The sequence below is a fragment of the Lotus japonicus genome, chromosome 1, assembly GCF_012489685.1.
Source record: "Lotus japonicus ecotype B-129 chromosome 1, LjGifu_v1.2".
Lineage (NCBI taxonomy): Eukaryota > Viridiplantae > Streptophyta > Magnoliopsida > Fabales > Fabaceae > Lotus > Lotus japonicus.
The window spans coordinates 107,486,082-107,504,461 of record NC_080041.1 but is presented as its reverse complement, the minus strand read 5'-3'; the positions used below and the strand labels follow the sequence as shown (position 1 = coordinate 107,504,461).

General features: G+C 33.9%; 1 protein-coding gene across 1 annotated transcript; it reads right to left on the bottom strand.

The window, feature by feature from the left end:
* Positions 1-2,228: 2,228 nt before the first annotated feature.
* LOC130732391 (protein DETOXIFICATION 14-like) lies at positions 2,229-6,257 on the bottom strand. Its single transcript, XM_057584447.1, has 7 exons — positions 5,975-6,257; positions 5,234-5,778; positions 4,396-4,482; positions 4,237-4,293; positions 3,770-4,008; positions 2,882-3,087; positions 2,229-2,765 (listed from the first exon to the last, which is right to left on the bottom strand). The coding sequence occupies exons 1-7, from the start codon at positions 6,194-6,196 to the stop codon at positions 2,670-2,672; spliced, it is 1,452 nt and encodes a 483-aa protein (XP_057440430.1). The 5' UTR covers positions 6,197-6,257; the 3' UTR covers positions 2,229-2,669.
* Between the last annotated feature and the right edge of the window lie 12,123 nt (positions 6,258-18,380).

The window sequence follows — 18,380 nt, the reverse complement described above, 5'->3', positions numbered from 1 at the left end:
TCACAATACAAATCCAAATTGAAGTTAATCACATGCACCCACCCACATCTATATTAAAGCAGGAGATGAAGGCTGCACAGCCACTGGTTTTAAGAGAAAAATAAAATTTAAATTTCGTCCGAACTGTTTATCGCCGTAATTTTTGTCCGAACTTTTTATTTTTTTCTTTTGCAAAATAAAGTTTAAATTTGTTCAAAAATAAATTTTTGAAATGTACAAAAATCAATCAAACCCTAATTTACTGTGTCTATAATTGATAAGCCGGTAATAATTACACGATAGCATTTAATACTTAGAGAAATTGTTGACATATTGATGATACTCAATTCAAGAAAATTCATATGAAAGATAGTAAGATACGTACTACACCATCTTATCACTACTAATTATAAGCAAAAATTAGCTTTTTAGATTCATTGAATAAATAATGTATGTGGTAATTAATAATGAAATAGATAAAAAAAAAATGAAGAAGGAAACAAGACAAAGAAAATTGGAGGGGAGTAGCTACATTTTCTTGTAAGGATTTGGTACGTGATACTCGGACCGGTGATCGACTCGGTCGAGGTACTGGGTCAATGGTTCAACCACTGGGTCACTGGTTGAACCGTTTAACTCGGTCGATACTAAAAAAAATTCAAAAAATTCATAATACCATAATAAAATGTCACAAAATACCATACACACAAAAGCAATAAGGAATTTTTTACCACAACAAAATGTCACAACTCACAAATAACTGAAATAAGTTTTAAACATCATCAAGCAACATCGATTTTACGCTTTAATCACAACAAAAAGCGTAGAAACAAGTTTAAAACAGAATAAACAACTAAGATCTTGTACATTATAAGCTAACAAATGATATATGCACATGAAACAACTTGTATACAATCCAGTTTCTGATTCAGGCCGAGTTGACCGGTTCACACCGGGCGGCTTGCATGGCCGATCCGATGCTCGGCTCCAACCGGTCTAGGGTCCGGTTCCCGACTCAACCGGTCGAACCGGCCGGTTCGAGCCGAGTTTTATAACTATGCGTGATAGTCACATGCTAAGACAAAGACCTCATAGAAGGTCGCTGATTTGTTTTTTCTTGTATAAATAGTTAAATTTTAATCCCTCAAAATACATCAATTTTTTAGTCTAGTCCCTGAAATATTGCTAAAGAGTATACTTTAATTAGCAGAAATGAAAATGAAAGTGACTGAAAACTAATGAAGATTGTGCGTTACACTTGGTAATACTATCCCACGTGTTTAGTCGAAAAGTATAAGTTATAGTCCTGAATCTTGACAGTGCACCTCCCAATATCAGAAAGATTTTGATTCACCTGAATGACCTGAACTGAACCACCGAATCAGAAAGATTTTCTGGTTCGTTTTTCAGTAAATTATTATGTGATGCATTGTGTTTAAATGGAAGAGAAAACAGCATAATTAAGTCTCGTTTACAAGGACAATGTGCAATATGATCCAAGACTTTTTTTTACATCAAGTTAAGTGTGTAACAATTTGGAAGAAGTATATTTTAAGAAAATAAGCACTATCAAAACATATTGTGGAAAAACTTTTAACAGTGAGGTCGTTATCTACCGCGACAATTAGAGAATAAACATTATGCAAAAATATATATAATACATTAAATTCTCTCAATTTCACCCCAATACTCTAGTACACTTATACTTTTATTGTCAAGCAAGTATTTAAACTAAATAAGATATAACCTTAAAGTGTTACTCACAGGTACATCTACAAATAAAGTACTTAGGTCCAACATATAGCATTGGTCTCCCTCTTATTTCATCATTTTAGGTAATGTGGGGCTCTTTCAATAACTAATTTGTTTACCTTTATTTTCATGTATCATACTAAACGATGTGAAATTTGTTCCACCATTACAATTAACACCAACGGTATAAACCGTCCCTTGATAGCGGCTATGATGTTGATTTCACACTATATGTATATATAGCATTTTTATTGAACCCTAACCTACTTTATGTTTCACCAGTTTAACTGTCTCAATTTTCTATCTCATTTTGTTGTCATGTCAATTAAATATCACACTTATAAATTTGTATCTAACCCACCAATGTTCTTTTAATTGACAAGATAAACAGGCAAATGGGACTGAAAATTTTCATCCATTTAACAATATCAAATAGTGATTAATCAGTTATAACTAATGTATGTTTTTAAAGTTAGGAAGAGACTACGTACTTGTAACTTGCACACATATGATGAGTATATATAACAATAACAGTAATTCAATGGTTCTACATGTACAAAATATAAGAAGGGACAAATCATCTCATGCCTTGCTTATATGTCAGTTTCTTACATATAAAGCTTCATTTGGCTTTAACTCCTTCAATCTTAGGGAACAAATACAAGGAATTTGAATCCTGTCCATTCATTTTCCTCTTCATTTATCTCCATCTGACATCTGAATTGTTGATTGCATCAAATGGTCTAAAAAATCTCGAAACTCAGACAACAAGATGAAACTTAGACATGTTCTCAGGCCTAAAACTCAGATGGAGAAAGATGGAGAGAGAAATAAACATAGAGGATTCAAATTGATTAATGAGGTTAGACATATGATCAATTCATCAACATTTCCAGTCCAAACTCTTTTATTTTCTAATCTACCATGTCTCTTTAACTTTAGGCACTTGTTGTGTGATTTGCTGCCCTTGTTGTGTGATTTTCTTCACTTACTTCCGAAGATATATCAAGTATTCTCACCCTTGCCATCATTGCCTGCAAAAATGGCATATATACAAAATCTAGTTAACAACTTTAATTTCTACTATTGAGCAAAGAAAAGTATTGGGTATATGAAGAGACTATCAAATATATTTATGAATTATGTGGACCTGTTTTTTCCAGTTTGTAAGAGCAGTGATGAGGAAGAGGAAAATTATTTGGACAATGGAGCCTGAAACTATTCCAATCCAAAGGCCCTTTGATCTGAAATGTGCAACAAAGCCAAGTAGAACACCTACAGGAACTCCTACCAGATAAAATGCTCCAATATTCACATAGGCTCCAAGATGTTGCCATCCACTTCCTCTAGCAACCCCTGATTAATATGTATCATTATTAATATTGGATTGATCATAGCAGGTTATCCAAACAAGAGTGTTATGTAAAATTTATGGTGTGTTTAGGTAATTAAACAATTTAATTAAGCTTTACAGCTATAATTCATATGCTAATTTGAGAAACTAACTTAAATAAACTCAGCCTTATAGATACGTCTAAATGCTTATTATTAAGCTAATGTAAGCAGCTTATGAAAATACACTCTGAATAGGTTATAAGGTGGTCATAAATTATATGCATAAGCTTATCTAAACACTTGCGTAAGCACATACATTGCATGTTTGGAAATCCATCTACAATTGATTCTAAAGCTAGAATCAATTGTAGGGAGAAGCTACTGTGAGTAGATTCTGAATTTTAAAATTGACTTTGAGCATAGACAAGTTGGTCCAAACATGTTGGTCTATGACATAAGATCAAATAAGTTCTCCCAAACGACCTATATTCATTACCGATGTTGATATGAGCTCATTTGTATACAAGTTTATTAGAACTTATTTACTAAAGAATGCCCTAAATAAGCTCCAATAAATTGCTCTTTGATTTGTATCCAAAGTTCCAAACAAATAGTGAACTATTGTAATAACAAATGCATACATTTAAACGTAACATTATATTTCAAGGCAACAAGCAAAAGGGAGCAAGGAAGAGTAGTTAACCTGAAATAACTGCTTGCAAGCTGTCCGTAAAAACAGAGAGACATAGCAGAGGGGTCATGACAGCCACATAATGAACAACCACCCTATCACTGCTATAGGCATAACCTAGGATGTGTCTGAAGCCAAACAGGGCTGTGCTCACAATGACAGCCTCTATAAATGCAAGGGACATGGCTATAGAAACAACCACTCTAGCTGCTTTTGGATTCCCAGCTCCCAATTCATTTGCAACTCTAGTGCTGTCACATACAATAAAGTGTCACTTTTGACCATGCTCACATGCTAATAGTAATGAATGGACAAATAGCACGTTTGGATCAGCTTCTCTTTCACGAATATCAGTTTTGAAACTCAGAAGAAATCATGAAAGCTTTTTCTCATAACGGATTCTGGTTTCAGAACCAATTGTAGAAGGGTTTCCAAACATGCACAAATTACCATATAGTTTGATGAAGTGGGAAACAGACCTAGCAGCAACCCCAAATCCGTAGGGTATGGTGAAGTGCAATGTAGAGATTGTCAAGCTGATCACCATACAAAAAAAGAGGTTAGATATTACTGATTAGAAATTTAGAATGGTTCCATTTTCTTCTGAAACAATGTCCTGAAATCAATATATGCATTACCATATAGAGAGAATTGATGTCTCCAGCTCTGGATTGGAAAAAAGTCCAGCCAGCAAAACAAGCAACTCACTTGCCCACCATTTGACGCTGTTAGGCAAAAAAATTCAGTTAAAGATATATGGCAAAACAAGTCACTATGTTGGTTAAAACCATAGGTGGTTGTGCTGAAAAAATTTCAAATCTTTAAGACTTAAAAAATGTAGTAAATAAGAGTTTGGAATGTGGATAATAGGTCCACTTCAGCAATGAGGTCTTAGGTCTATGTTATTTATTTATTTTTTGGGAATCCAAATATATTGATAAAGAGGTAAGGCCTAGGGACTAAGCCAGGGACAGAAAACAAAGACCTGGCAAAAAACAGGTCAATAGTGGGGATAACAAAAACAACAATCCCCAACAGAAGGTAAGGTCTATGTTATTTTTATAACCTTTTAACACGCCAACTCATGCAAGAGCTCATTGAATTTGATGGGTGTACAATGCACAATTGTCCCACAAGCTTGTGTGTTTGGACTTCTGTTACATTCATCTAAAAGCACTTTCATTTCAATCCATTGTGAGACATGAAATCCCGTTGAAAGTACTTTTAAGTTTTGCTGATAGAAGTCCAAACACACAAATTATATTATATTTGTAACATTTTTTACATTGCAGATTGATGATATCAGATAGCCATATGACCCAAATTTAAAATGTTTAGTCCCCTTCACTTTGTGACCTCTATTGATAGTGTGTCATTGGTAATCTTCAAAAAGAATCTTAAGCCAATGAAGCCATTTTTTCTATACAACAACATATTTCAGGTGAAATCTGAAAGAGAATAAGAAGATATAGTTACCAAACCATAGCTGCTGAAGGGACAGAGAGGCGAAAGAACTCTCCTAAACCAGACAAAGCCCTCTTAGAAAATGGAGTCCTTGTTTTCTCACAAGCAGAGGAGCACTTCACAAATAACAAAAGCAGAATCACATTCAACCAAGTGCTCAAGCTGAAGCCAATTGCAGTACCAATATGTCCGAACCCCAACTTAAACACCAGGCACCAACTAGTCACCACATGAAAGCACAAAACCACAAAAGAGCTTAGAATCAATGGAGAAATCAAACTCTGAGTCTGGAAAAACCGCGTTAGAGGTTTCAGAATAGCTGAGGCAAACAGAGCAGGTATAAGCCAAAGGGCATATTTCTGAGCTTCATGGGAAATTTCATGGTCTTGACCTATGAACATTAGTATTTTGTCCAAGAAAATCCATAGAACAGTGATTGGTGCAGAAGCCATAGTGAGGGATATTACTGCAGTGTAGGTATATGTTCCAAATTTTTCATATTGTTGTGCTCCAAAAGCTTGGCCACATAGAGTTTCCAATCCACCAGCCATCCCTGACTGCAATATTACATCAAGAACTCAATAAGCCATATAAACATTTTATCAACTCATTACATGTTTAGATCCACTTATATTATGTTTGAATTGCTTCTCCTTCCTTAGAATCAGTTCTGAAACCGAGAAGCTACTCACAGAAGAAGCTTCAATTTTCAGACAATGAAAAACAGGCATGAGAAAAATGAAAAAAACTTACCAAAACGCTAAAGCCAGAAACATTGGTGAGGGAGGTTGCAATAGCCACACTTGAAAGAGAGAGCTGGCTAAGATGTCCAACCATTATCACTGACGCCACTTGCAGAAGATATTGCAGCACAGTCACCACCACCATTGGTGCCGCTATTTTGCCAACCTTCTTCAGCTCATCCATCAATGGCGTCATCTTCGTTTTCTTCCCGGTCTCTGAACCTTCTTCCATGGCTTCCTTCCTATTGTTTTACTAGCTGTGATCAATAATTTAAGTAGCAACAATTGCCAAGTTCCAAACGCTAACGTCAACTTATACACATACACCTTATTAAAAATATGTATATAGATGCATGAATTGATACACGTTGATTTATTTGTGATTTATTGCTTATTTTAATTATTTTGTAATTAATAGAATATTATGCCATCAATATGATTTGATTTGGTTTGGATTTCATTTCATCACATATTTTCCTATTTAGTTAGTTTTATACCAAGTTAGTTTCTATTTAACCGTCAAGGGAGGATGAGAAGAAACACACATATTAAAAAACTCAATTAATGTTTTTAATTTTTATAAAATTATTTTTTTTATTTTACCATTTGAGAATATATTTTATCTTTTTTAATTTATTACTCTCACAATGATATTACTATTTGAGAAAATGTCATTTAATGCTCTCTTGAAATGCTAAATGGATAGATATATAGAAACAAATATTTTTCTTTAAAGCAGACAGTTAATAAGGAACAAAATAAATATAACTTTTTTAATATGGGGTGACATGGGACAAGAGTTTGCGTTGATCGACACGAATTCAATGTTGCATTAATTCGTGTAAGGTTGGGTGAATTCAATGCTCTGACTAGCGTTATTTGACATGGAAGATGGCCTAGTAATTCATGTCATAATGGGTGAATTCAGTGCTGACTCTCTCTCTCTCTCTCTCTTTAAATGACGTGATGTGAGCGTGCATTAATTCGCTTGACTAGGACGAATTCATTAATTTGCGCTGACCTAGGCGACTTAATGTTAATTTAAGTGGACCCAAGTATAAAAACACAGTTCGGCTTCGATAAAAACACACTTCGAACTTGCAATCTCCACACTGTAGACTCCAACATAATCTCGCCTCAAACGAATCTTTCGCACCTTCTGAAACCTTTAAGATGAATCAAATAATTGTGTTTGTCTATTACAACGGTAGAGCTTCCAATGGCAATGAAGGTGTGATGTTCGAATGTCAGAAGAGGTCCATGCATCTAAAACACGATATTACCTTCAACAACTTGAAGAGGAGAATTTATGAGAAATTAAATCTCCGAAGTAACTAGGCTATATTGACGGTGGCCTTCATGTTTATGGCTTCATCAAATCCAATTCAATTTGCAAGTCTTGAGATATGTGATGATGAAGACTTGAGAGTCTTGATGGACGCCTTTACTTAGTAGTTTGTCATATCAATGTTGAAGTTGTACGTGGAAATTGATGAGGCTGGAAATTCATCAGTACCTATTTCAACGAATCTAATGAATACCCAACCAACATTGACTGATGAGGGCGTTAGACAAATTGAGGAGTATGTCGTTGAACGAAAGAGCATTCCTTTGGGCACCGCAATTAATTTGGATGATGATGATTACTGCCTTACTGGGACAGTCTTAACAATGCTGATGCCATGTTTTCAGAAGATGGCAACGACGAAGATGAAGGAATGGTTGAAGGGGCCAGTGGGGATTGTTCTGACACAGATCAAGAGGGTGACTTTGTCTCTAATCATGGACCTCATACGACAAATCCTCCCATGTGTCGCCTGTACCGATGGATGTTTATGCTGAAGCGCATGGTATATACAACCAATTTATCTCTATATTGTCGAATATATCGTATTTGACTTAAATCATTTTATTTCAGGTGTCCCGAACACCACCCCTTTTGGAATTCTTGTTCACACTATACATATATTAATTGGGATCACCTAGATCAAGTGACGGATTTTTTCTTAGTATGGATGCGCCTGGCTCGTGGCAGATAGGTGATGATTCATATGTTGGTTTATGTTTTGACAAAAAGGAAGTTGAAAGGAACCTTTTTGATCGTCACAGCACAAGACGACAAATGTAATGTTTTGACGATAGTTTTTGCAATAGTCGAGGGGCAAAATATTGAGTGCTTGGTCATGGATTTTGCGTCTAATACACACGTAAATCACCTAGAGATAGGGTAGATGTCTTATATTAGACATGAGCACGAACATAAATTCGGTCGTGACTGATGTGAGAAACAGGTGGCGGCCTCAAAACGCTTATCACGTGTATTGCATCCGCTACATTGTCAGTAACTTCAACCACAAGTTCAAGAACACAAAGCTAAAACAAGAGCTGATTATGATGGATATTTTTGTAATGTCACTTAGCTACAAGTTATGTTCTAATTGAGCGATTGTTCATCATTTATTCAAATTGTGCAAGTTGCGAGCCTAGTTCATATCTTTTTGAGAAAAGGTTGGCAAAGTTACAAGATTCTAGCCTGGCTATCCAGGAGTGGATTGATGGCATCATGAAGGAGAAATGGAGTATTGCTTGCGACACTGATGATTGTATATTTAACCACATGACAACCAACTTGTCTAAGATTGTTAATACAGTGTTGAAGGGCACTAGAAACTTGCCGATCACAACACTGGTTAAATGCACATATGGTCGGCTCGTGGATTATTTTATTTAGAGATGCACTACTGCAAGAACATATTTGGATGACGACAACTATACTATAAGAAGGTGATGGACGCCATAAAAAGTAATCAGGAACTAGCATGGCTCATATCATGCACACATATAACATGGGGCGAACAAGGTTCGAAGTGGAGGAAGGATTCAACCCGCGCACACATTTTTATGGTTACAAATGGAGTGTATGGCTGGATGAGAGTACATGCGAGTGTGGTCGCTTCCAAGAATTCAGGTACCCCTGCTCTCACGTGATCACGACATGCTCCAGCTAGTCCATGAACTATTATCAGTATGTGGACCCTCCTTATCCGCTCGAGAGTATTCTAAATGTGTATCAAAGACAATGGCAGACCATCGATAATGACCTGAACATTCAGCCGAGGACTGACCCTCAAATTGTTCCAAAACCTTCCAAAGCATGTGTTAAAGGTCATCCCAACTCAACTCATATACGAAATGGGATAGACTAGAGGGAGTCTCAACCGAGTTAGAGATCAGATACACTACAGTGATAATGTTTCTCGGTGATGTATAATGATGTGGTGTATGAAATAAAGTGGACCTTTTAGTAAAACGTTTCATTTATTAATTCAAGTTTTTATTTCAAACATTCAAATACATTAATCATTGTAAACCATTCAACCACAGTACACTAATATTAATGTCATCTTGCATCTCGGTCTGGGTTTTGCCTCCTCTACACGGGATGATCGGGAACTATCGTGTTGTACTCTGAGATGGATGCCTGGTTTAATTTGAGATCAAAGGTTGCATGTGTTGCACGTATCTTCGAAGTTGGAGGATGGACATGATGAGCCTCTAGTGATGGTGTAAAAATTTTGTCGTAAACCCCCCATCCACGAGAATCACAAGATCGTCTGATCTTTATATTTCTATCTTCTTTTTTCCTTCCAGACCAACTCTCAAATATGATTTTCTTGAAGATACAACAGCTCGGGATTACTGAGACTGGGATTGATCGATATTACCTCCGATATTTACTTGAGAGAAGTTGAGAGTGAAAATGATGATTTTTTTGGCATTTCTAGCTGTCCCTTTATAGGTAGGAGTCCATGACCACCAGAAACCACACTAAATTCGCAAAAAAGAAGACGAACTCATTGATTTGCGTGATTCAATACGATCTTTAATGCATCGTGCAGAGCACATCACTGACTTTGCGTTAGCCAACACAATTAATAGTCTTTGTTGTGTTATCCCCTCCTTGTGCTACGCCAACTTTGAATTCGCCCTATTCCATGGAAAATACTAGCTCCATCATGTCCCTGACACCTCGTGCTTCGCAAGTTGGGAATCGTATCACTCCACGCGAACTCAAGTTGTCGCCCTGCCACCTTGTAACCTCCTTGGAAACACGCATATTCCCCCACAAATTCAACTCAACAACTCATGTGAATTCTACTCCACCAGCCACCTCAGCCTCCAACGTGGTTGGAACCACCTCACTGAGGTGAATACCATTTTTTCAACTGTTTTTGTATTTTTTTTGTATTATTAAAAAATCCTTAAATATGCGTTGCACACGCATGAGTAATGTGTACACGTTTATTTTCTCTTTCATTTTATTTCAATGTATTTCATTTGTTTTATATCATACTCTCTTATTTTCTCATCATTACATTACTCATTTACTATATTTGGAATCTTTGAACTTTCTCGAGCTACATTTATTAATCTTAATAATATATAAAGCCCATCCACCAAAGTGGGCCACATTGCTACATAATTTCCACATGTTTGCATTTTATTGGTTCTTGCTATTTAATTTCCACATGGCTTATCCTGATTGGTTCACATTGATTAATTTTCATTGGTCGAATTTAATAAGTCAATAATTCAATAAATAAATTAATAAATTAAAAATTTATTATTTCCGTCGACCATAAATGTTGACATTCAAACTTATTTTTCATGATAATGGCACATGAATAACCATAGAGCAATGCTATATAGTACGAGAGTGCACGTACGAAGAATGCACGAGAGTAATTTTGTGGCGGTTTTAAACCCCCACAAAATTACAACTGCCAAAAAAAAAAGCAAACCTACTATTTCTGGCGGTTCAAAACCGCCACAAAATTACAACTGTCAAAATAAAAAGAAAAGCTACGGTTTCTGGCGGTTTCTAACCGCCAGAAAATGCTTCGTGCGTGGTGCACGAGCCCCAAGGTCGTGCCCCACAGCATTTTCCATAACCATAAATGTTGACATTCAAAAGTCTGTAAATAACAAATTTGTATTTGTTTTTTAAAAATAAAAAAGGGTAAAATATGAAATTGGTTTAAATCAAAAGATTCAATATTTCCTAGAAATCCGGATTTGCCCATACAAATGGCGTGGATTCAATTTTTTTTTAAAATAACTGATTTGTTTTTAGTTTTTTAAAAATAAAAAAGGGTAAAATATGAAATTAGTTTAAAACTTTCCTAGCAATCCGGATTGCCCATTCGTGAATTAAACAGTAGTCTATGATTGAATCTTCATCATCGTATCTCCTGGCTTGTGGGTTGAAATTTAAAATTGTACATGTATAACCGAAAATAAAATTGATTTATTTCTTGCAATTGACCTTCATCTCAAATTTGCAATATACCATTAATTATGTACATGTGGAAAAAAATATTCAAGGCAAGCCTTTATCAAACAAGAATATCATCTTAAATTTGGAATATATCAATAAGTTACGAAATCAATGTTTTATATTTTGAAAAAATTTAAATTTTTCTTTTCATATAATCCCGCCTTTTTCATTTTACCAATGCTATATAAATTCACATGCTCTTAACATTTCAAACACCAAAAAAATACCATTCACGTACTGTTCATTTTTTTTTCTCTTCATTATATTTGTTTTGATCATGGAGATGCAGAACTTTGCCGTTCCACATCATATGGATCAAGGAAGGAATGGATAATTTTTTTCCATTCCTCTTCTGCATCTCCTTCTGAAGAATTGCTTTTCTGCAGTGCCTTCCTGCAAATCCTTCGACCTTCCCATTTCTTCCTTCTTCTCGAGGTCATTTTTTTCTCTTTCATTTACCTCGCATCGCTGCTGCTTGATCGGAGTTGTCGTTTGATTTGCTCTGTCACACGAGAGCCATCGCCGTTGATTGCCTTTGTCCCCAAATTTGAGCCTCCTATGATGCGCGGCAGAAAGCCTATGCTTTATACCCAAGTTCAATCTCCTGTGCCTCTCCATTCCCTGCTCCAAGATCACCAGTGGCTTCGGTTTGAAGGCCCTCACCTTTGGTCAAATCGCACAGATCAAGTTGTATGAGTATACTTTGTTCATATTCAATACCTTAAGGTTCTACTTATTATTTTTTGGTTGTACTCAATTTCTTAAATTATTGAAATGAAAATTAGTGTATCAGAACCTAGGGTTTCTTTTGATGTACCATTTCTTAGACATGCTAAGATTTCTCATTTTTTCTTACTCCTTTTTAACACAGACACGATTTGGTCTCTGCCATGGTGATTCATAGCTAAATTTTTTTAACTGAAACACGTTCCAACCAATTTGTGTTGAATATATTGCTGGCAATTGGAACCCCGTTACATTTGCAGGTAATATCCAAACATTCCTTTTTGGTGATTTGATTTTTGAATCCTAATCAATGCATATTTTCTTCTTTGGCTTTTAATTTCAATTTTCTTTCTCAAAGCAATACACATTTTCAGCAAGTTTGATATCATTTACTTATCATTTATCTTTTATTCTGTTGTATAATTTTTTAGACATTGTAATACTTCGGATTTTTACTTTCTCATACTTGACGCAGGCACCCTGAAAACAAATGGAAAATTTTAACCAGAAAATTAATACATAATACAATTTCTAAAATGAAAAAGATAAAGCTTAGGGCCTGAGTCTGTGTGTTAGAAGTTAGAACATTGAGAAGTAGGGTTGCGCTGAGGAAGATGAACAATAAGAAATTGTATCGTCACTAGAGCTGCACCGCATTGAAGAATTTTTTTTTATCTTTCAGAGAATTTTTGCAAGAAATTAGATAGATATCTGATTTGAGGTATCCTATATATTTTGGCCAAAAAGAAGAGCAGGCCAGGCTGAACTTATCATGCTAATTGCGTTGATCCACTCTATATTTCCCCTTATAGGATCAAATTGAGAAATATGTCCCAATCTTCCATGTTGTATTTACATAGAGAACCTGTGCTCTAAGAAAATGATCCACTCTAAGGAATAAATGATCCACTCTGTGGAATACTCAATAGTTTGACACTAAGTTAGCTAAGCTTAACCAATTTTCCATTCAATTCTGGTGCAATTATGTGAAAAATTTGGACCCTTAATTATTTTTTTTAATAAAATTTGATGGTCAGTATTATTGCCTGCACAATTTTAATTTTCTCTCTCCATATATGCATTAATGGCCCAGATTTCATTAAAATAGAATTAAAGACTCATATCTTCACATAACATGATTATGCAAGAATTAATACATAATAGGATCCAAATCCGTGAATTGTCTAACCTTAACCATTTCATGGTCAACATATACCTCAACCATTTAAAGCACCTTTACTTTGTGATGTGGATCTTGGGGATACGTCATGTAAATGTAGTCAAGTATGCAAAGTTTTTTTCTTTTTTTCTTTTTTGCTTTGTTTTTAAAATGATTTCAATGTAAAGTTTTATTTATATTTTCATAACTATTTCTCGTGAAGCAGCGCCTACTTAAAAACCGTTTTTTATTTTGGTACCATAACTTTAATCATTTGGTTTATTTCAATTGCAGGTCTTAATGATAAAATGGTGCAAAAGTTATCTAAGCAATTTTACCTTAGATAGTTAAAGATTAAAATGCTCACACCGGTGATCGAGGTTGCTGTAAAATTTCCAACTGTTACTCTTTCTCTAACAGTGGCCGAGGCTTTGAGCCTTAGGTGGGCTATAGAGTTATCGATGCATCTTGGGTTCAGGCGGGTTCAATTTGAGACCGATTGTTTACCTCTTTTTCAGGCTTGGAAGAAGGCAAATGAAACTTCTTATTTATTTTCTATTATTCATGATTGTCATAGTGTAGTTTAATCTTTTGATCATGTTGATCTTTCTTTTGTGCGTCGTGAGGGAAACTCTTGTGCTGACTACCTTTCCCGGAACGCCTCTACCTTCTAGGACTCTGGATAGAGGAGGGTCCCCCGGAGTTGTCAAGCTTTTTGCGTTCAGATGTATTGGCTTCTATGCCGGATTTGCTTTGATTTAATCTAATTTATTTATTGAGTTAAAAAAAAAGATGAATATAATTTTATATTTAAATTAATAAAAAAATATATTTTAATATAACTCCATTAGCTATTTACATATCTATAATAAATTTAAAATAAAATATATATAAAAATATAATAATTTGATAGTGAAAAAAATATACAAATTAATCATGATTTGATTATTTGTATAAAAATATATGTACAAATATAAGATAGTTTTGTGGGTTGTGCCTTTGTTCTTGGGACCTCTATGGGCTTTGGGTTTTTGTTTCTTGCTCTTTCGGGTGGCAGGCTTTAGGCTTTGGGTTTTTCTTTTCTTCTTAAGGGCTTATCAGGGTTGGTAGATGATTGTTTTTTGGGTTGGATTGGGTGTTTTTTGGTGGTCTTTTGCTTCCTATTGAGGCGGGTTGTATATCTTGACTTTTTTCCTCATTAATTTTATTATCTTTTGCTTTCGAAAAAAAAAAAGATAAAAGTAATTTTAAATTAAATTTCACAATGTCACAATATAATTTCATGTTAAAAATGTACTATATGACAATATAGTCTACTTTTTGTACAAATTATCATAAGGTAAAAAAGTCTCACGAGGAGGAACACTTTGCATGTAAAACTTTCATGATGGTAACAATATGTCGTATGGTGATTAGAAAATAATATATATACATACTATAAATAGTATGTATAAATAGTTACAACTATTTATATACATCCTCTACTCTACGGGATGTATCGTATGAGAATGGAGCTTTTATGTGAGAGTGAGATGCGTTATTATGAGCCATTACATTTAATCATGAACGGTCGAGATTAAAACATGAAGTCATGCAATTTTTTTCAAAAAAGTCACATGACATTTTTAATTGATCATGTGACAATCACATGATGATTAAAATCCATTGATCTTTACCGTTTATGATTAGATCTAATGACTTATAACAACTCCTCTCACTCTCACATAAAAACTTCATTCTCATATGATACATCCTCCATCCTCGATCTATGTATACTATTTATGTTTAAATGACAAGTAAAATCTCTCACGGGGAGAAATGTTTTACATAAAATGATTTCATGTTAAAACTAATTTGAAAATATATTTTTATATATAATTTAAGTACAACTTTCATGATTTTAATAATTTTTTGGCATCAAACAATTCATTTTAATAATTCTAGGAGTATCTACATATATAGTTGTGAAATGTGACAGTGAAATTATAATTGCTGGAATTAGAAAACATTAATATATATATATAGTTACAATTATTTGTTTAAATTACACGATAAAAAGCATATCTTTCTTGACACATCTTAGGTAAAAAAAAACATAAAAGGAAACGTTCGTCCTAGAATAAAAAATAAAAAAAAATTCGTTGTGTTGCATAAAAGAAAAAGTTCAACTATCTGTCTTGGCACATCCTTCTCATTTGCTGTCCAATCTGATGACGGGGGTGAATATGAGGTCTAAACATCTCAAAGAAAAAAATTGAGCTTACGATAGAGCATTTTCTTTTACATTAATAGTCGGTAAATTTGAGTCTCAATCAACGACGGTGGTGGATCTCATCAATTCATTTTGAGTTGACAAAATTTCCAAAAAATTGGATGTTTATTGTCGAAGAAATGACAGCCAAAATTTGCGTAATTGTATATCTATGACACTTTTAACAAGACATTTCACAAATGTATCATTTTAGATATGAACCATATGCTTACAATTGTTAATCATTTATTAAGTGAAACAATTTTTATATTAGTTTATTTCGGTGTGTACATTAATGTAAAATGACATGTTTTAGGCGGCAAACAAATAGTTTAGCCAAATCTTTAATTAAGGACATAACTAAGATGATTGATAAAGACAGTGGGGTTGATCAGTCATTTAAAAGAATAAGGGATTACATGACAACTGGTGACTCAAACAATTTTTGTCTTATATTATACAAAGGAAGAACTAAATATGCAAGACTTTACAATTTACCAATATGAAGTGATTGCCTTGATTGTTGGGGACTTTAACAATATAGATTGCGAACGAGATGTTGTTGTTAAGAATGTTATTATAGGTTAACTTACCAGGTTTTAACATGATATATATCCAATTTACTTATTTATGTTTTTTCTATTTTACAATAAATATGAAATTTAAGTAATTGATTCATGCATAGAAAAATAACAAACTAAAATATGGTGCAACGCAATAATCATCATATATGACATATAAGATGTATTAAAAAAATATAAATGTTAGTTAATTTGGTCATATATAAAAAAACTACTCCCTCTGTTTCTTTAAGTGTCGTTTTAGAAGATTTTTTTGTTTCTATTTAACTGTCATTTTGATGTTTTAAGGTTACAATTTGTCAATTATACCCTTACCTTTTCAATAACTCCACTTCACATTTTCCATAGATTTTTTCTTTATGAATAACTCTCATTCTCATTACCTCTAGAATTGGAGGTAAATGGTTTAATGATATGAGATAGTGGAAAAAAACTAACAATCCACTATCTTGGTTGGAGAGCATTATGACTTTATGACTGGGACGTGAGAGGGTAGAATGGGAAAAAATCTAACAATCCACTATCTTGGCTGGAGAGCTTTATGACTTTATGATTGGGACGTGAGAGGGTAGAATGGGAAAAAAACTCTAACAATCCACTATCTTGGTTGGAGAGCTTTATGACTTCATGACTGGGATGTGAGAGGGTAGAATGGGAAAAAAACTCTAACAATCCACTATCTTAGTTGGAGAGCTTTATGCTAAAACGACACTTAAAAAAGAACGAAGGGAGAACTATCTAAATTATCGTGCAATGCAAAATTCATCATAACTAACGTATAAGATATATTACAAAAAGTATGGATTTTAATAAATTTATTAATATATTAAAAAATAAAAACTAATTTCCGTGCAACGCACGGGTCATCACACTAGTTTCGAAAATGTCAATTCCACAAATTTTACTATATTTGGATTTCATATCTCAACACCAAACACATATGAAGAGGTGAAATATGTGTTGTTTATAAGTTTATTACGAAATGGAATCTTTTTTTTAATTACAAATTGGAATCATTGAGGGATAAAAACCTAGTGGGGCATATACAATTTTTTTTACGTTGGGTAATATATAATTGATTCTTTAATGAAAGGTATAAAAAAATATTCAAGTGATAGAGAAAAGTTGATGTTACCAAGGTGATTGATTCAAACGGTATATATTAAATTTTTTTTTAGCAATGTTTTGGGTTCGAGTTTTGTAGATGAAAAAAAAAATTGAAAGATCTAACCTCACTGTGATGTGGATGTTCATAACTTGAACAAAATTGTCTACAATGGAGGATTCATGTAAAAGGAGTAAAAAAGTAGAAAAATTCATCTTGAGATTTAGGTTTGTGAGAGAAATAAAGAGAATTTTCAATTAATAATGTTTGTAATTTATAAGAGAGCTTAATTTCTTTGAGTAAAATACACTCATCCTTCAAGGTTTGCAAGAATAACACTTCACCTCCTTTTTATCTAAAATCTAACACTCCACCACATTTTATATGGGAAAAAAATTTAGTGACGAAAAAAGTTTCGTCACTAACAATTACTAATTAGTTAAAATTTAAATAAATATAATAAATATACACTATCATATATTAATTTATGAAAATAATTTTATGGAATTAACTTTAAAAACACCATCCATTGTACCTGTCGAGCCCATGCCCCATCCACCGCCAAACCATGTTTCTCATTACAAAGCTGCACTAGCAAGCCTTTTTTCCTTTAGCGCGGTGACCACCGTCTCAGAACATGAAACCCCATGGCACCACCATGCCTCAAAGTTGTGTTGGGACCTGAACCCCAGTGACCAAACCCCACCTCGCACCATCAATGACAACGCCCTTCACCGTGAATCACAAATCCTCATAAACACTTGTTTTTCTACTTCTTGTGAACTTCTCCTCATTGATGTTATCGGGTAATGCTCTGCAATTTAAGATACTGCTGAGTTTTGTTAAAATGATGCTCCATCACATCATTGGGTTGCAGTAGTCTTAGATCAACTTCATATATTTCTTAATTTTATTTCTCTCTATTCTTCATCCATTTGTGTTTTGTCTCAATAAAAAATTAATTTGTGACCACCATTGCTTTTGTGAGTCTCCAATCCAGTTATGAAAATTAGAGATAGAAAGAGATGATTTTGATGAAAGTTAAATTATTACCGTATATAAATATGGAAATGAAAACACAAGCATTTAGACTATGTTTGAGAAATAGTTTGTCTATCAGTCTGATGTGCTATTGCAAAAATTGCACTATGAATTTGCGAAGAAAGAACGTGATTGAGAGAATGAGGAGGACTAAGATGTTTTCGTTTTTTAATTTATTGGATTGTATTGAAAATATTTTTTGAAATTATTAATTA